Here is a 26,477-nt window from a genome sequence, read left to right on the forward strand (position 1 = left end):
AGTCTGTAATGAGAATGGAACCTTACGGAAAACCTTCATTTAAAGCAGTGTACAGAAGGAGGAGCCTAAAGAGGAGATAAAGATGACAGGTCTAGGGAAGCAGAAGGAAAAGCAAGTGTCATTGACACAAAGAGTAGAAAGTACTTTAAGGAGCTGTTGAAAGCTGATGAGAGGTTAGTAAGATATGAAATGAAAAAAGTGCACAGAATTTAGCAAAAAAAAACCCCACGTTATTCATAACACTGCCAAAAGAATAGTTTTCTTTCTTTCTTTTTTTTTTTTTTTAAAGATTTTATTTATTTGACAGAGATAGAGACAGCCAGCGAGAGNACCCACGTTATTCATAACACTGCCAAAAGAATAGTTTTCTTTCTTTCTTTTTTTTTTTTTTAAAGATTTTATTTATTTGACAGAGATAGAGACAGCCAGCGAGAGAGGGAACACAAGCAGGGGGAGTGGGAGAGGAAGAAGCAGGCTCATAGCGGAGGAAGCCTGATGTGGGGCTCGATCCCAGAACGCTGGGATCACGCCCTGAGCCGAAGGCAGACACTTAACCGCTGTGCCACCCAGGCGCCCCAAAAGAATAGTTTTCTAACGGACTTACCACCAGCCAATGCCTACCACCAATTTAAATCTTAAATGGCTTCATAAATGGTTCTTCATTACTTCTACAATTCCAACATATATGTCCAATATACATTAATTAGACCCTATCTATCATCTGTTCAGCCTTATTCCCATTATTTTCTTTTATGAAAGCTGCTACATGTTTTAGACCTCTGTGTTAATACATATTGATTCATATTCTCTCTCGTTTGGTAATTATTTATTTAGTCCTTACTATAAGCTAGGGACCTTCAGGTACAAAGGTAAATAAGAGTAGCCTCATTTCCTTGTCTCCCTGGTGAACTCTTAACTCCAAGTCAAATCTGAAGAATTAGTTTCGCCTCTAAGCAGCACAGGCGAAGTTAGAAGGTTCCTTCAGATACAAGAACAGGTATCTCTAGCTCCTCTCTGTAGTGTGCTTTGCTTTCTCCCACTGGACTGAGAGGTCCTTGAGTGCAGGGATCCTGTTTTCTATATTTGTACTCCACTTCCAGATGGTAAATGTTTATAGAATAAATGAATAAAGACAGTGCCAAAACAAATGGGTGCATTAGTTTTTGAAACCAAAAATTTAGTATTAGAATTAAAATTCTGCATCAGACATTCTATATATCCACGTAGAAAGCAAATGACTTTAAAAAGTAAAGTAACTTTAAAAACTGAAAGGAATAAGCAAAACACTTTTCCTGGATGCCCACATTTCAGATTTAGGAGACATTTAGCTGTCAAGCATTTACACTGGTAAACTAGAGATGATTTTTATCCAACATTGCAAAAACATTTCTAAATCCAACAAGATAGTGCTGATGCACTTTATCTTACCTCTATCAAAGGCCACAGGCTGTGCATAAACAATTGGTCTATTCAAGGTAATAAGTACAGCTTCCCTATCTGAAGAACCACTGATTTCTTCTCGGAGGGCATTTCTTAATCCGATTCTGGTTTTAAAATAGGCAACTTGATGAAAATCAGAACCAGCTTCCTCATAAACCTAAAATAGAATGAAAAGCTCAATAAAATCAAATAATGCAAAATGTCTTGATAAAAAACCTAAAAGTTCTAACACCATTAATGGTATTATTCACCAAAAGAACTACCGTATATTTTTCTCAATTTTGTCAATGATATATTCCTTATATTCTGTATCATGAACACCTGAAATTAATATATTAACACGAATGGGTAAACAGGAAGTAAATATGAAGTCATATGTAAAGTTTGTAGAAAAGCTAGGATGAGGTTCATATTCTTAATGTCAACATATTAACTGTTTCAAGATAACTAGATTCTTTCTCTTCTCAACATGTGTTTCCATGTGGAAAAAATTACTGTTTTTTTAAAGATGGCAAGAAACTTTCCCTCATTTATTCCCCCATGTAACATTTAATACAGCCATTCTATTTAGAAAGTATGACGGGTATTCCTTTAATCAGTTCTTGAAATAAAGGAAGGAAAAAGGTTAAAATTTACATAATAATTTCTAGCAAAAAAAAACAATAACAAAAAATGTCCCAATGAGCTGTGAAAATTATATTTTTATAAAATAGAATCTGATTTATTGCTGTGTATAGATGTGTACATATGTGTAAAACTTTCTATACATATATATGTATAGACACATATATTTATAGACATATATACACATACACATATATATGTGTAACATACACACATATGTAAAACCTGACATATGTAAAACTTTCCATGTTTAACATTACGGTATGCAAAACTTGCCAATATTAAACAGGACAGCTAAGAAACTTAGTTAACATTGTAAGAACTGACCAATGTTAGTACAGAGTACTGAAATAAAAAATAATTCTTAACAAAATCAAGAGCAATTATAAACAAGTATTTATGAAGATGCTGAATTAAGCTTCATGTGATTGCATTTGTACTAAACTATAGCAATATACCACCCAAAAACACTCAATGAAATGCCAAACTAAAATTGTAAAGCCCTTCTTAAATGAGGTTTCACTCCAATTTACAGTTAGAAATTTTAGGAATGTTAAAATACTTTTTTAAAGTATAGTAATATTTAAAGTAGTTTAAATTGATATACAAAATTTAAAAGCCAAAATTCTAATATCAGCATATTCTGTACTCACTTGATGTTTGACAATTTGTCCTAATGCCAGATTTAAATCCACTTGGCATTTACCAAACAGTTTCAGATAGCTGCTACTCCCTGGTGAAGCTTTGGTTTGAAGTCGGTTTGAAAGTTCCAGCTCTATCAATCCAGTTTCAAATCTCACAGCTCTCATTGATGGAGTAGTGGCTGTTACTTGAATACCCTAGCAGATTATACGTTAGAAGGAAAAAAACAATCTTAAATCGACAATACACACTCACTCAAATGAAATCTTTCAATATGATAAAATAGCCATGTTTTAAAACACATATTGGCTAATCAGCTGATAAAACTGGCAACATTCTTTAATTTCTCATATTAGTAGGGAATTTCTTAGCTATTAAATTTCATTTTAATATTTTGTACTTACCATCTGAACTGTTCATGAGTTAAATACATTAATTATAATTAGTTGCTTGGTAATAGTATTTTTAACACTGAAATCTTAAGTACTGGAAATACTAAGGTTTCTATTAAGGTATTATTGTTAATTGGACAAATGTACAAAATATTTCTTACAGAGTAATTTATAACGTAATAATTAGAAAAAAAATCAAAATATTTACCAGAAGGGGGCAGTTAAATAAATTGTTACAACTGTATAATAAATATTACAGCTATTAAGGAAGATAAAGTTGATCTGTTTGTTCTGACATGGAAAGGTATCCAAGGCTTTTAAAATGCATAAATATATGCATACATAAAAATACAAATAGAAAAAAGTCCTAAAGGACATTTGATTGATAAAGCTTTTTCTCGAGCGGATGGGGTCATACTTCATTTTTATTTTCTACTTGCACATTTACGTATAATATAAATTTTCTATAACTAGAATACATTAAAAACTTAGAAAAATACTTTGAAAAATGTAATTATTTATACGTTACCTTAAACTGCAAGTTCAGGGAATAGAGTAGAATTTTAGGCTTATCTCCATCTGCTGTTCCATCATGTTCATTCCAAAGAGGAATAGGCTGCTCCCCACCTAAAGAGATTAAATAATTGAGGGTCTGGGGCAATCACTTTAAGAGGAAAATAATAATTATTTTGTGCATTTAAAAAAAATAAAAGTTATTTTTTTTCTGATCATTAACTCAATCTTTAATAGGGAACTGTAGCCATGTCACATTTCACTGGCACAGATATATATAAGTTAGGGATAATACTGCATATATAGGCATTTATTAAGAACATTTTATAAGGACTAAAAACATTATGTATATAATTAACCACATGTAATTATATATCTCAGAAAACGTATTTGAGGGGAAAAAAGCAAACTGGACTAATTTCTTCAATCAAAAATGTGAACTTTGTTGTTTACATTTAGATGTGCTACAAACAAAAAAGAATAAAAGAAAAAATAAAAGGTGGTTAAATTTTAAAAATTAGGTAAAAGGTGCTAATAATAAAGAGTGTGACAGCAAAGGTTTGTCCTACAAAGTAAAAAAATGGGGTAGGGGACCTGGAGTAGAGTCCTACGTTTATTGCCCAGGAAATGTGGCATCCATGAAATAATATTCTAATATTTTAACGTGTAACTTTTATTTCTACTTTTTGTCCCCTTGATGAAAAAAAATTTGTTTATCTTTTAAATTTTCTATCTTAAAATGATTAATCTTTTTGTATGTATGTTGAGTTTAGCATCATCCCAGGGAGCATATATACATGGGATGGGAAGTTTTCTCCTATTAGGGAACCAAATTAATGAAATCCATCACAATCCTTGTGAAAATCACATGGTCCTATCAAGAGATTAAAAAAAAAAGGGCACCTGGATGGTTCAGGTGGAAGAGCATGTAACTGTTGATCTTGGGGTGGTGAGTCTGTGACCCACGTTGGGTGTAGAGATTACTTAAATAAAAGATAAAAAAAAAAGAAAGAGATGCAGAAAAATCATTTCACAAAATCCAACACCCATTCATAATAAAAACTCTCAGTAAAAAGGAATAGAGGAAAATTTCCTCAATTTGATAATATCTACAAATCTGCAGTTAAAATCATATGGTCAATGGTGAAAAGCTTGAAACTCTCCTACTTGGATAATAAAGTACACGGCAAGGATGACTCCTCTTACCATTCCTGTTCAACATCATATGGGAAGTCCTAGCTAATGCAATAATACAAGAAAAGGAAATAAAAGGTATAGAAATTGGGAATGAGAAAATAAAATTGTCTTTGTTCACAAATGACAAGATTATATATGTGGAAAATCTGAAAGAACTAACAAAAAAACTGCTGGAACCAATAAGGGATTATTGCAAGATTGCAGGATGCAAGATTAATAATATATAAAGGTCAATCACTTTCCTATATAACAGCAATGAAGAGTGGTATTTCAAATTAAAAACATAATGCCATTTACATTAGACCACAAAAAATTAAATTAAGTTAATCAGGTATAAATTAACAATATACGTACAAGATCTACATGAGGAAAACTACAAAATTCTGAGGAAAGAATCAAAGAACTAAATAAATGGAGAGGTATTTCATGTTCATAGACAGGAAAACTGTCAGTTCTTCCCAATTTCAGTTTTAAAAAAAATTTTTTTTAATTTTTTAATAAAGATTTTATTTATTTGACAGAGAGAGAGACAGCAAGAGAGGGAACACAAGCAGGGGGAGTGGGAGAGGGAGACAGGCTTCCCGCTGAGCAGGGGAGCCCGATGCGGGGCTTGATCCCAGGACCCTGGGATCATGACCTGAGCTGAAGGCAGACGCTTAATGACTGAGCCACCCATGCGCCCCCCAATTTCAGTTTTAAATTCAATGCAATCCCAATCAAAATCCTGGCAAGTTATTTTGTGGCTATCAACAAAGTGATTCTAAAGTGTGTATGGAGAGACAAACTATCCAGAATAGCCAACATAGTACTGAAGGAGAAGAACAAAGCTAGAACACTGACACTATCTGACTTCAAGACTACAGGATACAGTAATCAAGGCAGTGTGGGACTGGTGAAAGAACAGACAAATCATACATCACTGGAATAAAATGGAAAGCCCAGAAATAGACCCATTCAGTGAACTGATTTTTTGACAAAAAGCAAAGGCAATACAATAAAGAAAGAGTCTTTTCAATAGATGGTGCTGGAATAACAGGATATCCACATGCAAAAAAAAATGAATCTAGACATAGACCTTATACCCTTCACAAAAATTAACTCAAAATGGATCACAGACCTAAATGTAAAATGCAAAACTATAAAAATCCTATAAAACAACACAGGAGAAAACCTAAATAACCTGCCATATGGTGATGACTTTTTAGAGACAACACCAAAGGCATGATCCATAAAGAAAGAATTGAAAAACTGTACTTAACCAAAATTAAGAACTTCTGCTCTGCAAAAGACAACGTCAAGAGAATGAGAAGACAAGCCATAACTGAGAGAAAACATTTCCAAAAGATACATTTGATAAAGCACTGTTGTCTAAAACATGCAAAGAGCTCTTAAAACTCAACAAGAAAACAACCTGCTTAAAAAATGGGCCAAAGACCTTAACAGACATCTCACCAAAGAAGATACACAGATGGCAAATAAGCACAAGAAAAGATCCTTTACAGAGTATCATCATATCGTCAGGAAATGAAAATTAAAACAATACTAAGACACCTCTATGAACCCATTAGAACAGCCTAAATTTGGAACACTGACAACACCAAATGCTGATGAGGATACAGAGCAGCAAGATTCCTCATTCATTCCTGGTGAGAATGCAAAATGGTACAGTCACTTTGGAAGACTTTTTGTAGTTTCCTATGAAATTAAACACATTCTTACCATATAATCCAGCAATCATACTCCTTGGTTATGATCCAAAGGAGATGAAAATGTAGGGTCCACACAAAAACTTGCATACAGATGTTTACAGCAGCTTTATTCATAATTGCCAAAATGTGGAAGCGACCAAGGGAGGGATAATTAGGTGGAGCACTGAGAAGTTTTAGGGCAGTGAAACTACTCTGTAGGATACTATAATGGTAGGTACATGTCACTGTACATCTGTCTAAACCTACAGAGTGTACAACACCAAGAGTGAGCCCTAATGTAAACAATGGACTTTGGGTGATAATGCTGTGCCAATGCAAATTCAATAGTTGTAACTCATGTGCCACTCTGATGGGGGACATTGATAATGGGGGAGGCTATACAGGACTGGGGGCAGGAGGTATTTGGGAAATCTCTGTAACTTTCCCTCAATTTGCTGTGGGACCAAAAATTGCTCTAATAAGTTTATTTTTTAAAAAGGCTATTTGTTTTGTTGATCTATCATTGCCTTGAATATCTTTTATCTAGTCATAGAAAATTTTTTTCTTAAAATTTAAAAGAGCTCTGCCTCTTACAAATTATACTACACAATTTAAGCTTATAGAAATATCACAGACACTATCAGTCACATTACCTCCACAGTTTTTTTTACCTCATTATGAATTAAATATATAACTGGCCCAATTCTCAGAAGGTAACTTCCTTATATGTTTCTAAGATGGCTGTCCATATTCAAAACTAAATCTCTTCTGTTTACTAGGTCAATGCTTACCTACATCTTTCTAAAACCCAGGGAGTCCAAGGAAAATAAGATTGTAAGAATTGATTCCTCAAAAAAATAATTTTACTAACAACTTAATGATTGCTGTAAATGAGTATTTCTATACAATAGAAAATGTCCTAGTGCTAAACGTAATAATAAGGAAAAGCATGAGGAAAAGTTGTAAGAAATAAAGAAAAAGGACAATAACTATGAAGATTATGGGAGAGTAGGGAAGCAATACAGATTAGAATACTAAGAAGCTTGGCTACAAGGTTTCAAAGTATTCCCTCTCAATAAAATGTTACATTCTCTGGTTTTGTAAAATCTCTGCTCCATGAGGTCCTGGGGCTAGCTAGATGATAAATGACTTACTTCCAGCTATTTTCCTAGAGTTCACTCTGTAGTCATGAAGGAATGGTTCAGGGATCAGACCTAGCCACTAAATGACTTTAGTGTCAGAATCCTGTCTCTGAATTCTTCACAGTGATTAGGAAATCTTCGTGGTTAGAATATTAATTTCTAGTCTTCTTTTCCAGTTCATTCTTCGTAGACCTAGGGATATACTTGTTACTCCTCACTGACTGCAATTTGACGATTAAGAAAAGCCTTTCTTTCTCTTTCATCAAAAGCACTTTAAGGGCAACTTACAGTGCAAGTCTGATACTAGAACTCTACAATAATAGCTTTTTAACCATGAAAGATACAAAATTAGTTACTTTAAGAGTCTACATATTTTTTCATTGTACACATTCAGCAATAACAGACTTGAAAATATACTTTAGAACTCATAAAAATTTACCAGCTTAAAATATTCTTAACTTCCGTATCTTAATGTTCTAATGTGATTTTGATGTGGCCCCGGTAAATGGGCCACATCAAAACTTCTGTATATTCCCCAAACGGAGGCACCCCAAACAGTGGCAGAAAGGGCTTTGCTATTTATTTTTTTTCTTCCTTAATGGTTTGTAGTCAACCATTTTCAGAAAAATTCCAAGGCTACCAATTGATCTGATTTTTTACAACCTAACTTGTGAAACTCTATAGCTCTACTGAGCTTCAATATAATCACTTAGTAGTTTCCTGACTTCAGATAAAATCAGAACCATCCCATGAGAATCAGGAAAATCTGTTGTTCATATGTGTACTACATAATTTAATTCCCTACTGCAATAAGTTTTGTCCCCCTCTGGGACCTTATCGAATACTTGTCCATAAGCTCTGCCTGCATCTTCTCTACCTCTCCTTTCTTGCCAAACAGATTTCATTTATGAGGTTTTGAGAATATGACTTCCTCTGTATAGCCTTTTCTGATTTCTTTTTTTTTTTTTTAAAGATTTTATTTATTTATTTGACAGAGATAGAGACAGCCAGCGAGAGAGGGAACACAAGCAGGGGGAGTGGGAGAGGAAGAAGCAGGCTCATAGCAGAGGAGCCTGATGTGGGGCTCGATCCTATAACGCCGGGATCATGCCCTGAGCCGAAGGCAGACGCTTAACCGCTGTGCCACCCAGGCGCCCCAAGCCTTTTGTGATTTCTTAAACTAGATTAGCGTCTCCTCTGACACGGACACAGCACCTTGTTCTTGTCATTCACAGAATTCATTAAAATTATAATTGAATACCCAGATACTTACTCAGTAAATCAGTTATATGAATGAATTTATTCATCAGCATGGAGGAATCTCCTCTTGATGGCAACTTACAGATGTGGTTTCAGTATTATTTTAACATGATTACATCCATACTGGAAATATTTAGCCTTGAGAATTCTTATGCAGAGTCAACTTATTTTCCATCCTAATACCTCTTAATACTTTATCTTGTGAATTAAACTTAAACATTTTTTAAATCAAACATATATTTCCTGTTTAAATGTAAAACTGTGATTAAAATGCTCATTTGTAATCTACTCCTGGTGCATAGCAAAAATATGATAAGGGTTGCTACAGATGATTTATCAGAGAGCAAGCAGAGTCACCATATGGTATAAAGTCAAAATCTTATATTGATCTAAATCTTGTTCCCAAGTGAGTAAGATTAGTTTGGCTAATAGACATACACTATTGGCTCTTTTCGTGGGGGTGGGGGGAGGAAGCATAAAGGAGCTTTGTGAAGTTTATAAATCATGAATGCATATATTACACATGACAAAGTAATAAGCAAAAGAATCTGTAGGTGGACAAGCCAGAAAAGGAATGCAGAGTTTTTAGGGAATTACTCAACAACTACATCTAATTATAGGATCAATACTCATACCACAGATAAATGGAACATCATGTAGCCAATGAGAATAAAAATCTGCTATATATTCTATATTACAAGGTACCAGATTATCTTACCAGAAACTTTCTGTATTACTTCATTAACTTCCTTCATGAACACTTTCTGTACAAATACCAAGTGGTTTAGAAGATCAGTTGTGAGATTATGTTCAAAGGAACCAACCTGCCAAACAAAGTCAGCATATTAGATTAACAATACTGACTGTATTTGTTGTAAATACATCTTTTGCTCACATAGGTCATCCCCAACTCTGAAGAAAAACAATGAATTATCTACATATTATTTGAAAAAAGGTTAGAAAATATTCAGATTGCCCAACATTTACTGGTCTGACATTATTATGGGGCATTCTTTAATTTTTTTTTTAATAACAGTAGCCAATAAGTATCTTTTTCTATCTTTCAATGAAATTTATACTTTATATAACCGGTTAACTTCAAAACTGAAATTTTGTCTAGAGTAGTATTTATTTTCAATGACTACTATAGTAGTGTTAGAACCATGGACAAATATCATTACATATGAAGGTAAACTTATTTGCATATTCAAATATTTATTGACCATCTACTTTGTGTACTAATTAGGTGCTAAGGATATAGCTGTGGATAAAAACAAAATCATGACTCTCATGAGGCTTACTTCACATGAAACAGCAAATCAGATATACTCAAATCAGCTTTAATAAATGCCCTATAATTAGTATAAAGCATAAGATTTCTGGGAAGAATTAATAGATTAAATAGAAAGCAGGCCCTAATTGAAGTTGAATATTATAGTAAAGATAGACTGAAACAAACTTACGAGTAAGGCAAATGCTTCAAATTTGCCACTTTGTTAGCATTCATATTTTGATCAAAAATTAAGAGAGCAAAATAGATTTATGAGAAATCACATAAAGTTTAAGTTGCACCGGCCACTTTTTATTTTGTATAGAGTAGTACAGAATGGGCTAAGATGATTTTCATGTGTATTTATTTCAAGCCATAGTAAAACAGGCAACTATCTGAGGAATGCAACCTTAGATTCTTTCAAGAGTTTGTAATTAACTGCATTCTTAGCAAATCTGGGATTGTGTTCTTCCCCAATTACAAACTTTATACCTTTCTAATAGCTAGTATTAGTAAGGAATTATGCAATATACTGCATCAGATTTGTTTTATTTTCTGCCAAATGAGACATTAAGAATAGTATTGCTAAACTAGAGTTTGAAGCACTTCTTCTTAAGAACAGAGAGCACAAATGAAATATGCTTTATAATCTATCTTTTAAATAAATATCTGACTTCTAGAATCATGTACAGTTTTTTTTTTGTACACTCATTTTCACATAAAGAAATCCCAACTTTTAGAAAGGTGCTAGGGTAAGCAGGGCCAAAAGAAGGTAAACCAGACTTAAATATCTCCCTTAGCTGTAATATTTCTAGCAAAGAACTCAAAGAGCCTTCTCATAGATGCTTCACATTCTAGAGAATAAAACTGATAAAATAAATAGTTAGAAAATTGCTTTTTGATAAAGTTGCAACTGTTTCTGACAAACTGACAAAGCTAGCTGAGAGACAGTGCTGTGTATGAATCCACGCTGCACACTTGATAGTGGAAAGATTTAGGAAAAGTTATTTAATTTCTCTCAGCCTCAGTTTTCTACGGTATTAAATTAGTATAACAACAGACGACCTGCTTAACACAAATCAAGTAAAAAATATGCATTGGAAGGTTTTTTAAACTTATGACAGTTGTACCAATATAAAGTGAAAAAATAATGATAGAATCAGGTATGCTGGTTTTCAACTTCCCTTAGTAAAGAAGTTAGTCTGAATTTAACTGTAATTATTTTATTTGTATGACCTTTAGATTGTTAATAATTATGTATTTCTGATGAATCATGTAACCAACTTCCTGAAGGCTCAGTTTTTTCACTTACAAAATGAGAACAAATATACCTGCCTCTTAGGACTGATTTAAGTACTATATAAGTCAAGGCATATAAAGGCTACCAGCTTTTTTATAATCAAATGAACCATAAAGTATTAAAGAGATGGATATGAAACCAATGTAAGAAATACAAATTCAAAGATAACTAATTTTTAAACATTTTTTAAAAGATTTTTTAATTTATTTATTCGACAAAGATAGAGACAGCCAGCGAGAGAGGGAACACAAGCAGGGGGAGTGGGAGAGGAAGAAGCAGGCTCATAGAGGAAGAGCCTGATGTGGGGCTTGATCCCATAACGCCGGGATCATGCCCTGAGCCGAAGGCAGACACTTAACCGCTGTGCCACCCAGGCACCCCCAAAGATAACTAATTTTTAAAAAGCATATTTAAATGAAACTATAGAGAAAGAGACAGATATATACATACACACGTACATACACACACCCCAGATTTGGTATAAAATTCTGTAAGAATAAATGATTTAATGATTTGTTTAAAAGTTTGGTACACCTAAAGCTTAAAGACTCCTAAATGACAAAGCATAAGAAAATTAAAAAGTAGACTTACTTCTGCCACACAACGTAGATAATTTCCCTGTAAATAGTACCCTTGTTTAGAAGGTAGTTCATCAATACTCCACACCTGATCTGAATAACTATCATGCTCTTCCATTATATATTTCCCTGACATAGTAACGGGAGGAAGGTTGAGACTGGCAGAAGGAGGAATGGTTGACATATCCGTGGCAGAAACTTTCGAAGTAAAACGTAATCTATGATTTGGCAGTTCAAATGTAAACCTGGTCTGTGCACCTGTAAGAAATAAGAAAAATTATTGTTTGTTTGTTCAGGTGCTCATTCACTCCTTTGCTCAAAAAATGGTTTCTAAAAAAATGCATACATATCCCAAATAAAATATATCCTTATAAATATATATGGGTACTATAAAGAGTGAGTCAGTATCATTAAGCCAGAAAGTATTATTTATTAAACCTACTAGGTGCCAGAGAAACACCTACAAATGTTCTTTATTTCACAGAAAGAACAGAAAGAAACTGCCTTTATCACAGAAGATTTATAACAAGAGAAATTAAGTGTAAAAAAATTATATTCCATATTCACATTCATTCTGCTTTATTAACAGAGAAGTGAGCACCTAACAACTAGCCACCTGATCCTAATCCAATATGGAAGGACATAGTGAAAATTCTCAAATCATTGTACTCACTGAAAACATTCATCAGGTATAAAATTATAAAAACACATGAATTTTTGACCTTAACAATAATTATTAATGGGACCATATACCAAATAAGGATATGGCATGCGGTTTAGTTTACTAAAACTACTCTTGGTTCTAAACACTTATATCAACAATTTGGCATGCAGTTGTTCAAACAATTATAAATATACAACCTTTAATGTTATTCAAGCCATATTTCTCCAGCTATTTATGAAGGCATTAAAGACTAGAAGAAACCTTATTAAAATCAAGATCTATTATTGCCCATTGTATATACTGTGTAATGTATACACATGCACTCCTTTCCTGCCAACAAAGTCTTACACTGTGCTGTACATTACCAATTCTCTCCATTCAAACATCATTAAATAGCCTATTTTGCCTACATGTATATTATAATTTAATAAATATTCCTAGTGTTCTCAATTGTGCCAGAAATAATTCTCTTTTTTTCAAAATACTAGTAAAAGATCACTCCTATATGTTACGTTCTCTATATTCAGTAATTATACAATAATGTTTATACTTGGAATGAGTTAGGCATAAACAGAAAAAAAAAAAAGCTCTTTCACCAAGCGCTGTGTGCAACTGTGAATGGCCAGAAAGATCATGACTGCTCTGATCTTCTCTTCCTAATGCCAATCAGGCAGACTCAGTGACCATCAGTTGCAGGATGCCAAGGGTGGGGGCTACCACAGTAATTACCATTTCTACTACTACCACCAGCATTACCAAATAAAAACATCAAGACTAAAGTAATCCTAGGCCTCAGGTCAATCCATATCACTGGTACAGTCATTCTTTTACTATTTTTGTCCCTTTCCTTCATTCCAAGAAGAACTATGTGTTCTTATCTGTCTAGATAATTGATAGTACATTTACTTTGCTCCTAAATATTCCTATCTTCCCAGTTCCAGACTGCCCATTTGGCTTTTGACTTACTGTCTCTGTGGAGTCTTATACTTCGTGGATGCCCTGAATAAATGGCCAAGATGAGTCTAATTTCTTGTCAGGCCAATATCTGAAGGCCTAATACTTCTGAGATTGCCAAATCTGGAAACTCCCTTCATAGTGCTTCTCTTTCTAGTAATAGAAAGATCTAGATGTTCAGAAAAATCCCTCTCCATAAAGAAAACTCAAAATGCTAGTAGAAATAGACATACATGTAAATATATATAAATACACATGTGTATATTTATATATGTGTACGTATGCACATTTTTAAACTAGTAATACAACGTATATTAATGGCATAAAGGAGAATAAACATTTTAATTTCAATAGATGTAGAAAAAAGCATCTGGTAATATTCACTAATTTTTCTTCATGGAAACTCTGCACACTAGGAATAGAAGTCAACTTTCTTAACCTGATAAAGGTATCTAGCAAATCCTTACAGCAAACATCACATTCACTGATGAAATATTCTCTTAAGAAATAAGAGTAAGACAAGGATGCCCACAGTACCCCCTTTTCTGAACTCTGTAGCAGAAGCACACTAAAAAAAAAAGAAATAAAAATTCTTAAGGACTGGAAAGGAAACAATCTACTTAGGAAACTCCAAAGAATCTTATTAGCAATAAAAAAAAGTTTACTATGGTGGTGAGTATAAAATTAACATAAAAGGATTAAGCGCATTTGTACATCTCACCACCAGTTTAGAAAATGCCATTTTACAAAATATCCCATTTGTAGTAACTAAACAACAACAACAGCATAAGGTACCCTAGGAATCTATACAAATAAATACACTTTGTAACAGAGGCACAAAAACCTTAGGTTGAAAGATTTTAAACCTTATAGAAAAACATTGAGGAAGACCTAAAGAGACAAAGAAGTACATATGCAAGAATAGAAGGGTTAAATATTGCATTAATCAATATTGTTAATTTTCTGCCTTGGTGGCTCAGTTGGTTAAGCATCTTGCCTTTGGCTCAGGTCATGATCCCAGCATACTGGGATCAAGCCCCACATCGGGCTCCCTGCTCGGCAGGGAGCCTGTTTCTCTCTCTCTCTCTCTCTGCCTGCCGCTCCCACTGCTTGTGCTCTCTCTCTCTCTCTGCCAAGTAAATAAACAAAATCTTTAAAAAAAATAAAAACAAAAACACAAAAAAATATTGTAAATTCTCCCCAAGTAAATCTACAGGTTTAATTAAATTCTTCTAAGAATCCAAATAGGCTTTTTCGGAGAACTTGACAGCTGATTTCTAAAATGCATATGAAGGAGCAAGTAATTAAGAATAACCAAGATAACTCCTTAAAAAGGAAATGTCAGGTAGCAATAGACTATAAATAGGTGGTGCAAATAGGTCAATGAAGCACAATAAAGAACTCTGAAACAGACCCCACACATATCAGCACTTAAGAGATGACAAAAGTGGACTATGTATCAACTGAAAAAAAGTACAGATCAATCAGTAAGTAATGCTGCAGTAAATGATTAGACAAATCCACACTAAATTAAAGAAAAAAATAATTCCATATAAAGAACTTAAAAAGCAAAATTTAAAAACACTTAACAGAAAATGTAAGAGAAGATAAAGATTTCTTTAAGATATAAAAATACACATCACATAAGAAAATACTGGTAAATTCAGTTACTTTAAAATTAAGAACATCTGTTGGTGAAAAGACAAGAAAGTGAAATAAGCCTCTAATGAGAAGACAATGTATGTTAAACTTATAATGTTAAAAGCTTAACATATAAAACATATTAAGAATTCCTATGAACAAAAAAATACAAATGACTAAATGGTAAAATGGGCAAAAAACAATAACCATCAAGAGGCACTTCATATAAGAAAACATAGAAAGGATATCTTAATAACAAAAAAAAAAAAATCAGCTCAATTACAGAAATATAAATTAACACCACAGTGAGATACCATTCCACATTTACCAGACAAAGCAAAAACTTAAAAGTCAGAATATACCAAATGTTGACAAGGATGTAGAATAATGGGAAATCTCATCTAATACTGGAGAGACAGTAAATACTGGTGAACACAAGTACTTTGGAAAAAAGTTTTGTACTTTCTAATAAAACTGAAGATGCATTTACCCTACAGTCTAGCTGTACCACTCCTAAGTACATATCCTTGAGAAACTCGTGCACATGTGTACCAAGAGATGTGCGTGAGAACAACTGTATTAGCAAAAATATAAAATGAGCCAAAGGTCCATCAATTATAGAGTAGATAAACTGTAAATATAATCACTTAATGGACTATTAGGTCTCAGTGAAAAATGAATGAACCACAGATACATGAATGAAAAGATGAATCTCAGACAAATGTACAGCAAAAAATTTTCCCATTAAAAAATACAGTAGTGGGAGTCCATACAAGTAAAGTTAAAAATATAAGCCATTTATGAGTATATACACATGTGGTAAAACTATAATGGAAAGCAAAGGACTGGGTAACACAAAATTCATGTTAGTGGTTATTCCATGAGCAGTCATGAAGAAAATCTGGTAGTGATAATTGAAGGAACCTTCACAGAACTGGTAATGTTTTCATTCTTAGTTTGTGTAATGGGTTGGTAAGGTCACAGTTCTTTATTATTCTTGAAACTGTGTGTATATAATTTATACATTTTCGTATATAAGTTTCAGAATAAAAATACAGCAGCAAAAATTTTCTGGAGAGACTAAACAAGGATCCCAATACCTTACAGAAGTAGCTATTTTGAAGAAGACAAATAACCTCTGATTCGTGCTAACTTCACCCAATGAGAAGATAAACCAAGTTACTCAGACTATAAAGAAACTAACAGATGGGGAAATTTGTTTAACTTAAGTTTGATCAGAAATGGCCTCAATAGTTGAACAGCTCTGAAGAGTTCAAATAAAAGCCAGGTGTGGTCATTCAAGGAAGGTGTAACTGGTATTTTTTACCTGACTGAAGAACATCATAAATGAAATTTAAAAGTGGTCTGATTAAAATTATTTAAATTTTCATCTAATATCTTCAAAACCAAATGTACTTTTTCATCAAAATATTACTGATTTCTCAAACCAATCATAAATTTTAAGAGACTGAATTCAAAATTCAGTGTTACCTGTCATTCCATGACTTCTCATTCTTCCCATTTTGTATTCTGCTTTCAGAGATGGTAAAAGTGCTGCTCCAATGGCGATACCATCTAACATGGCACTGAATTTAAGAACAATAGGCTTCTTTTCTAAACCTTCAGGTAGCTGAGGAAATTCGTTTGTTTCAATAGGAGTTTGATTAACACTTGTTGGAGTTTTTTCGGAAGGTAGGGGTGTTGCAATATCTTCTTTCATGGGCTGTGGGCTATAAAGCAAAAAAATAACTTAAAAAAGACATAAGTAGTACAGCTACCATTTTATTGTATGAAAGTATTAGAATTCTCAATGAAAAATAGCAAAAATTAACTGTGAACAGAGGTTTTCTAATACCAGACCACCTGAAGACTTCCTTAAAAAAGCCATAGAAAAATGATGATCTAAGAAAGTAAATAAGTAGTAGTCACAATACAAACAAATGTTATACTGTCAATGCCATTCATATCATTACTGTGAAACTAGAGTTAAAACTCATGTTTGTTTGATTCCAAATTCTATGACTTAAGCATTGTACACTCTACTACTGATGGTAATATTACTACTGTTGCCACTACTGTCATTACTACTATTAATAACAACAACATCAATAATTATTTGAGTGTTTACTATGTGCCAGGTAATATTCTTAGTGCTCTGTGTCTTTTATATCATTTATTCATTTATCTCACAAAAACCTTTGAGTAGGTACGATTATCTGCTTTGCAAATGAGGAAGCATAGCTAGAAAATGGTGAAACCATGATTTTAACTCGCTCTGACAAGTCTGATTTTTTTTAACTATTACATTCTGCTGCCAATACATTATAATAAGGAAAAGTTCCCTAGCATATTTTCAAACTAAGTCTTATGTACACATTTTGGATTCCATATTCCACTGACAGGAGAAACATATTTAAATTATTACTACTTACTCAACCAGACATGAATACTATGTCAGAATTAAAGATCTATATAGAACAATTAGAAATATCACTGCTTTAGGACACTGTAAAAAGACACACTAATGTTTTTCTACCTTATAGGTTAGGCAAAAGGATCATAATAAGACAGTATTTTTACCTTTTATCATATTTTTATTAATTATTCATTAGTTATATAGCTTTAAGGACCAGGAATAAAGCTTAACAATGCAGACCCATGAATAAGGGCTATAGACACAGGGAATAGAAGTCAATGTACAAAGGTCTAGTTTTCTGCCCTCTAAAATATTTATGTGGCATGGTCATATCCTGCCTTGAACCATGTACAACAATTTCATAGGACAACACAAAACCATGCAGGGGACATAACTGGCCACTGTAATTTTTAAACCTATGCAGTCATAAATTTCAATGAGTTTCAAGTAAATGAGAATTGGTACAGTCCCAGAATTTGTCAATTTGCTTTTTTTTAGTACCTCTTATGATGCCCACAAATCTCCGGGATCTCTTAAGCTTTATTGATGCAATAGAGAATGCTGATAATTGCATTTGTGACAAAGTACTTTATACCCAACATGATTCTCCCACAGGCACATGTGGCTACTTTCCACCTGCATCGTAGTTCATAAAGGTCAGTATCTGGATGAAACCCTCTGTCTTTCTCCAAACTACTGCTAACACACCAAAGACCAATTTAAAGTATTACACAGAACCACAGAACTTGAAGAAATAACTTACGCTGTAGAAGGCTGCCTGATAAGATCTGAGATTTGCTTAGATAGTTGGTGGGAACTTCGAACCATCATGCTATGTAAGGTGGCAGGGTGCTGGGGAATGTTGATGCTGATAGCTCCTACTTTGAACACCGCAGCATTGTTTGTCTTCAACCCTCTCTGGGCGCTGTAGAGGGCTTGTGACTTGGCAATACTACATTTCACTACAGTTCTATTAATAAAGAAGGAGGACCATTAAAATATACCCAAATAAAGCGGAATGTTGAAAAAGTATTTTAAGAGTAAGACAATGCTTTTAAATCTTTCAATGAACTAAATGACTTAAGATTTTTCATGCATTTAAATCACATATTGAGGGAATGGCTTATAAAAACATTGAAATATATTTATTTTACATTGTTTGCACTGAAAATCATTCTATATCTTTAACAGAGTTTATGGAAGAGAACATATATGGGCTAACAAGTAAAAGAATGAACACTGACATATTACATGTGTACAGCACACAAAATTCCATTTTTATTTTTCCTCCATTCAGAACTCCTCTTTTTGCCCCCAGTTTATTTTAGGGATATGTGTAACCACTAAGAAAGCATAAATGCTGAATATACAATTAAATACTCACTATACTTCTTAGAATCTAATCAAAGGAATTCATCAATCATCTAGGTTCGAAGAAATTAACAAGGAAGAAATTTAACTTGTTTTCCATTTTTTTAAATTTTCAGTAAGTGTCCAAGAAATGATAGAAGTCCAATTCATAATAAGTAACTACTACTTAGTTAAAATTAGTAAGCTTTACTGATACAGACATAAAGCAGATATACTATCTTTTTTGATTTCTTGTTCTCTCTTACAATGCCTACAACAGTACCTTGAGCATGGCAGCACTCACTGAATTTTGTGAAATTAATGAGCAGAAAGAAGTACAGCAGAGGAATGACTCCCAACATTATAGCTGTGGAATTCCACAGATAACTTGTGATAAGTCATGTATGTAGAAGCCATGATAAAGCAGTTTTGACATTTAGAATGGAGAGGTTCACATCAATGAACTGCACCATTAAAGGCCCAGTAAGTAAAAGAATAGCTTTAAACATAAATACTGTCTTTCAAATGGGCAAAGGATTCTTGACAATAAATAGATTTAGCAAAACAACACATAAATGCAAATTTCGTATTAACTACAGATAAGTTCATATACATTTATCTCTACTTAGGCTGTAGAGGATTTGCTGAGAATTTATTTCCAGTCTCAAGGATCTAAACAATTTATCACATTTAACTTCTATTAAAATAAACCTTGAGAAACATAACAATGGCCCTATCAGAGGTGTTGATTATTTACACTGAAATCCAAGTATTATATAAAATTTAAAAAATGATTACCGGACAACTTTATGGCTTTCTTCTACAAAGGCAACTATTTTTCAGAGACTATCACTGACTAGGAAAAAAAAGTAATCTATGAAATTGGTCTAGCCAGCATGAGAGTAGATTCTAGGACACTGAGTAGTTACTGAATTTGGAATCTCTTCTTAAATATTATAACAAGTAAAGCTACTTTATCATCAATGAGATTTCATTTTAAATTCAATTTCAACATAAGCCAAAACACTCAGATGGTGCTAAAATGCAAATGACTTTCACTTGTGAACAGCATCCATCTACGGGATGAAAATAAACATACAAAGAAGTCTGTCTTGTTATCATGACAGTGAAATTCTATACTTATCTCACTGTTTTTTACCTTTACAATCTATAGAAGGCTTAAATATTACTTGTGATTATATAAACACGAATACAATACTGGAATTTCACGTATATAGCAAAAGTAAGAATGGAAAGCTAACACGGCTGATTGCTCTCCTACTGTGGATCCTACTATGATATTTCCAGTGAAAATTCTGATGTTAAGGCCTTCAGGTGCTCTGTGCTGTCCATTCACACTTTAGTCTATGTAAACGATGCCTACCACTACAATGTGAGCGGTGTTCTTCTGAGCTGAACAACATGATAGACCCATCTTGATCAAACTGAGCCAGAAACTACAGAGGATGCCTGATTAACATTAACTCCTGTCAAACTGTGTGTTTTAAAGGCATAAGGAGACCCATAATGAAGAATTAGTTTACAAGCTGCTAGGTGAGTTATCTATTCATAATTTTATTTTAATTCTTGAAGAGAGTTGTTACTTAATCTAGGTCCTACAGTAATATAGTATATATAAGACTTTTACACAGAAAGAAGTGGTCAAAATCTCTCTGAAGAGAAGACTGTAACAACTTGTAGCACCCTAGGCATGCCTCAGGTAAAAAGTTCATGGCAAGTGACCAAACAATCTTGTTAAAGAATTCATTGACAGTGGTGGTCCACCCTCACAAGGTTCTGAGAGATCCACTGTGATCAGCTACAATTGCCCACAGTGCCTAATGAGGCAAGTACTTTTTCCCCATCTTCTTTTACTTCCTGAGTCCAGGCTATAGGATCTTAAATGCAGGCTCCATCCTTCTCTATCCAACAGGCTGAGTGAATAATTTGAGGATTTACTCTGGGGCTTCATTATCTCTACTCTATCTCCACCCCCATGTAGGACTTAGGTAACGAATACTTAAATATTCGTTAGTATAGCTCACTACCACAAAATATCAGATATACCTGGGTCAAATCAAGCCACTCAAAATATAAAAGCACATACAGTAAAAGCCATACATAAAATCTGTCAACAGATTCGTAAACTCTCCTCATCTTATTTTTTTGACTCTCCTCAACTTAAAAACAAAATTATGAAGTTGAGATGTATCAATGTTTTCATATATTAATGTTTTAATTATCTTTGTAATTAGTGAAAACTCATACACAAGTGAAACTTTTTAGTTTCTATTATCACATCAAACCTTAAGGATTTATGATGACATACATGTTAACAGTAATGTGTCTTAAAAAAGCACAAGCAACACACAACTACAGTGTTAAAATCTTTCAACAACAAAACAAAGTGTGAATTACCAAAAGGTAGCCCTTACCTCTGTGTGTTCCTTGAATGTCAGTAAGCTTTAATCTATAAAAGGATCTACATTAAAGCTACAAAATAACAACTACATACATTCACAGTCATGCAGATATCTAAATATTTCTTTAAAACTACTCAATACTATGTTAATCACAAAGCCCATGGGGGTGAAAAAAATATGACATACAGAAACTCTTGTTTGGCTGTGCTTGTAGGAGATGTAGGAAAATCCTCCAGTCTACAGATGAAGATTCAAGAGAAAGCAGGAAAACAAAAAGGAAGCAAATAAACAAACATTCATACATAAATTAGTTACACTATGACCAATCACCTGGAATGCTTTTCTTATTTCTCACTTTCAAAATTTTCCCTCAAAGAAAATTTTCAACTTTTTTTTAGTTTCATTTCCTTTTAATTGAAATCAGAAATGAAAAACAAAAGAATAAATCCAGAAAGTCTTAACACTACTAGAGTTTGGCAGTGAATAATTAATAACCTTTATTTAAAAAAAAAAAAAAAGTTCAGCGATCTTCACTTGTTTTTTTTCCAAAGGCAAGAAATATAACTATATAATACTTCTTTAAAAATCTGTTTTATAAATACTGTTTTGCAAGTCTAGAGACTATTTGAAGCCCTTAAGAGATAACAGATAATAGAGATAAAAGGTTCAAGAGGATAGAGTAACTAAGACATCTGAGACAACGAAAGAAATTTGTTTTACTTGCTGCATAGGTTAAAGTAGCCATGGTTCTTTCAATTTAGAGCCAGCAAAGAGCCATGGAACTGAAGGTCTGTGGTGATGTTTAGCAGAAGCTCAGGTTCAGACAACAATTCTGACTATAGGGTTTTAAGTATTTTAGGCACACGCTTTCATCTTTCTGAATCTCAATTTATTGTTCTGTAAAGTGGGATAAAACACCCCAGTTCACAGGATTCAGATTAGGATTAAATAAAATAATCTATGTGAGGCTCTTGGTTCACAAGTAGGTACTTGTTAAGACTGCAATGACTATATCATAATCCCCCTTCTCCCACATTGAATGATCAGAAAAGACCTTGTCTATCATAACTACTGTAATTTCCTGGTGTTTCCAGACTGCTTAGGAAATGTGATCTAGACTACGTAGGCAGCTATAATGAAATATACTCTTTGGTTCTAGGTTTATAGGTCCAAACTACCCCAGAAAGCCTTAACTATCCATTCCAAGGAAATGTTCTCCAAGAGTTATCATGTCACCCATGTTTAAAATATGAAAAGAACTATCACTAGTCAATATATGATTAATACTTAATTTTATGCAGCTGAACAAGATCCTCTAGTATTTAGTATAACAGATTCACTATATGATAGAACATTAACTAGTTATGAAACCAGTTAAGAAACAGAAAATTCTCAAAATCTGACTTAAATTATCAAAGCATATTTTGTAGTTACAACATAAAGCTGCTCCAATGAAAGGAAGTTAGGAATTAAGATACATACTTCCAAGCGTATGAACAAAGTCAATGGTTAAATATACTGATAGTAGGTTAACGATCTGAATGTACTGAAAGGTAATTATTATCAGAACAACTCAGAATAGCTCTAAGAGTAGGACTTATAAAGAAAAGGTTAAGAGCAAAGAATCAAAAGAAAAGTGATATGGTATGGTATACTCACTATAAAAAGTTTACCTATATTATCAGAAGAGTCTCATAGGCTTTATTGTTAAATTCTTTAAATGAAAAATGGCAAGATGTTTTAAAACCCAGCATGAATTTAAGTCATGATTACTTAACATAAAATCAAGAGACAGTCTGTATTCTTTGACTAAAATTTTAACTATTTGAATTATTTAAGCTTTTTTTATGTTGTACATTTAACTGAAGTTTGCACTGTAATCATTTTTTCTTGTTCTACAATCTTAACAGTGTACCTAGACTCAGTTTTTTGGAGGTGTTGGGAAGGTAGTAAACCAATTGTAAAAAGGGAAAAAATTATTTTTCTGAAAACATTTCATTTGGTGATACCTTTTTTTTTTTTTTTAAGATTTTATTTATTTACTTGAGAAAAAGAGAGAATGAGCAGTGGGGAGGAGCAAAGGGGGAGAGAGAGAGAGAGAGAAGCAGACTCCCCTGCTGAGCAGGGAGCCCAATGCAGGGCTCGATCCCAGGACCTGGAGATCATGACCTGAGCTGAAGGCAGACACTTAACCAACTGAGCCACCCAGGCGCCCCTGGTATATTCTTAATGACAGAACTATAGTATCTGGTAACATAATGTATACACATATCAAAACTCAGCATGTATGGGATTCATCCAGTGAATTTTAAGTTTCCTATAAAACTGTAATGAACAAGTTTAAGAAAATAATAAAAACTGACAGACTTACTGTATATTTGGTGTAATCCCTTCAAGCAGCACAATATTAACCCCACCAATATGAGCAGTGGCACATGTCTCAGTCATCTTTTGATGTAAAACATCTTTAATGTAAGAAAAAAGAATTATATGAAATCTGGAAATAAAATAATTGTACTTTGTATTAAAGTTGCATTTTATCCATAATACGTTCAGTAACAAAAGATAACTTAAAGTTTTATTTTTAATAAAATTTAAATTATTTCAGAACTACTTTAAAATTTTTTTCTTATTTCTATGTATTCTCATATATATATATGTATATATACATATGTCAATATACATACATATATATTTTGTATGTCTATATGACACTCTATGTCAAAATATATATACATATTATATATCAAAATTGGAATAATACCAAATATACTGTTTAATATGCCATTCATGTACTAAATAGCTTAATAGCATTAAATAGCCTAATGACATTTTAAATCTCAGAAGTAATATTTGGTGCAGAAACCTTGGAAAATTAAAAAAAATAGGAAAAGAAACTATATAAAGTAGCACTCTTGATCCATCTAAATGGGAAAGTTCATTTTTTGAAGAAAAACTGCCAAATAGGAATTTTAGAGACATGGCATTGGCTTTTTCAGAAAAGTAGCACTACAGTGTTAGAAAATCATCCTACCTTTCATTTTTTCCTTAAGTGTAAAGCTGCCATGGATCCTCTTCAGTTCTGATTCCATTGTTAGCCCCCCAATGTCTGCCTCCAGGTGTGTGCGGTTCACCATGCCAATCCCAAACACTATTAGAGTAACATGCTGAGGTTCAGAAGTCACCAAGCTACGTTTCCTCTGTGTCTTTGTCAAACTATTACTGTCTTGTTCATTCTCAAATACAACTTTACATGTTGGTTCTGTAGGGCTCCGAACTCCTTTATAACGAAACAAAACACAGAGATTTAGATAGGAAATGTGAAATCAGAGGACACTCCAAACGCCATCTTAACTTTCTTCATATTCCAAACCAGGCTTCTTCCTCACCAAAATGATTTTTTAAGCTTTTCAACATTTTCCCATGATCATACTGACAGTAAATAATAGTCAGATATTTCAAAGTAGGTATGTCTGAATCTTTCAGACCATACTGCGTATGGAAGGACAGGAAATAGGGTGGCAAATTATCTGACTGCCATTACTATTTTCTCTCCATGGGTGGCTGGCAATTTTCTTGGCATTTCAGTTATCTACTTATAACACTAAGAAAACATGATCAACAACCTGTCTGTTTTAGTATTATTGCTGTTTCAAAAAGAAATTTTTCAAATATAAAGATATCCATTACCTGCTGGTCCAAATGTTTCTGAAGATTTTTCCAATATTCCTGTTGGATCAGAGATAAGTGAATAGAAGTTAAGTAATTTATACATATTCTGCCAGCACTCAGCTGAAGGCTCACTTTGTTCTGACACTGTAATTGAATCAGAGTCATCCATATGAATAGTCATATGGTCGACCACATCTTTTGAACCTTTTCTAGACACTTTTGAAGTTCTTCTTTCAGATCTTCCTAATGAATTTTTGTTTCGAGATTCCTTTTTGTTATTTTCATTGTTGGTCCGTTTGTTCTTTGCGTTGTTTACTCTATTGCCACCATTCAGACTTCCTCTAGAACTGCGGCTGAAATCAGATGAGCGAAAATCCCGATGTTTTCTGGTTTTGAAGGTAGGTGTTGGGGAAGCTGATCCAGCTGTATATCTGCTGAGTTTAATGTCAGTCTGAGTCGCTTTGATGTCATCTATCATTGTACTAAATTGATGAATAAGACGAACCAAAGCCATGTCTACATGCTGGCTTATTGACTGACAAGAAATAGTAAAGTTACAGTGAAAAGTATTATAATATCGTTTGTTGAGATCATGAAAAGAAAGCGCACTGGTAGAGTTCTGAGGGGTGCACACTGACTTTTCCATTACAACAGCACTGATGCTGAAGGTTTCCAACATTAATGCTGGTTTGAACTCAAGTGGAGGAAGATTCACGTGACCTTGCCTAAAGATGCAGAAAAAAGAAAATAAGAAGATTTTATTTCCTTTTTTCCAAAACTGCACAATCTTTTATTAGTTCATTAGCAAAAAAGGCGAAACATATTATAAACTATTTAGATAGTTTTAAGCAAGAGATCAAGTATAATATGCTTTTCATGAGGCCAACCTTTTATATGTTGGAAACTAGGCCTTAAATCTTCCCTCTTGATCTTATTCCATAACTGCCTAGTTAAAATCAGATTTATGTCAATTATTTCAGTGAGGTAATAAAACATTTTTTTCTTGCCAATATGGTGGCATAATCCACTAGTAATGGAATTTAAAGTCAATTATAGGTCAATTATGGTGCCTCCCGTAACCATCTTCTCCCTCTCTGTTAAATATACTGTTTATATATTTAATCTCATCACATTTATACAATTTGGTATTTGAATTGAAACCCTGCTGTCTTACTTTGCCAAGATGAAAGTGGGGAGGAAGGCAATTGGAAACAAGAAATGAAAAATGCACACCAAAAAACTATGAAAATTATTTGGGCAAATCCTCCTGCTTATCTGAAAATTTTCATGTATGGATATTATAGTCAATTT

The 26,477-nt window shown here is 33.3% G+C and overlaps 1 protein-coding gene across 6 annotated transcripts in view; it reads right to left on the reverse strand.

The window, feature by feature from the left end:
- KIAA1109 (KIAA1109 ortholog) overlaps positions 1–26,477 on the reverse strand; it is a 193,467-nt gene that overhangs the window by 48,925 nt on the left and 118,065 nt on the right. For 5 of the 6 annotated variants that reach the window (XM_034661658.1, XM_034661659.1, XM_019804439.2 and 2 more), the window contains 11 exons: positions 25,185–25,891; positions 24,529–24,774; positions 23,866–23,959; positions 21,681–21,731; positions 18,485–18,691; positions 16,797–17,035; positions 12,060–12,304; positions 9,617–9,722; positions 3,628–3,725; positions 2,718–2,903; positions 1,429–1,597 (listed from right to left, as the gene is read on the reverse strand). In XM_034661658.1, coding sequence (XP_034517549.1) covers positions 1,429–1,597; positions 2,718–2,903; positions 3,628–3,725; positions 9,617–9,722; positions 12,060–12,304; positions 16,797–17,035; positions 18,485–18,691; positions 21,681–21,731; positions 23,866–23,959; positions 24,529–24,774; positions 25,185–25,891 — 2,348 coding nt within the window. The remainder of the gene's footprint in view (positions 1–1,428; positions 1,598–2,717; positions 2,904–3,627; positions 3,726–9,616; positions 9,723–12,059; positions 12,305–16,796; positions 17,036–18,484; positions 18,692–21,680; positions 21,732–23,865; positions 23,960–24,528; positions 24,775–25,184; positions 25,892–26,477) is intronic. The other variant, XM_034661660.1, reaches the window with a different exon arrangement.

This window comes from Ailuropoda melanoleuca, chromosome 5 (genome assembly GCF_002007445.2).
Source record: "Ailuropoda melanoleuca isolate Jingjing chromosome 5, ASM200744v2, whole genome shotgun sequence".
In the NCBI taxonomy this organism is placed as follows: domain Eukaryota; kingdom Metazoa; phylum Chordata; class Mammalia; order Carnivora; family Ursidae; genus Ailuropoda; species Ailuropoda melanoleuca.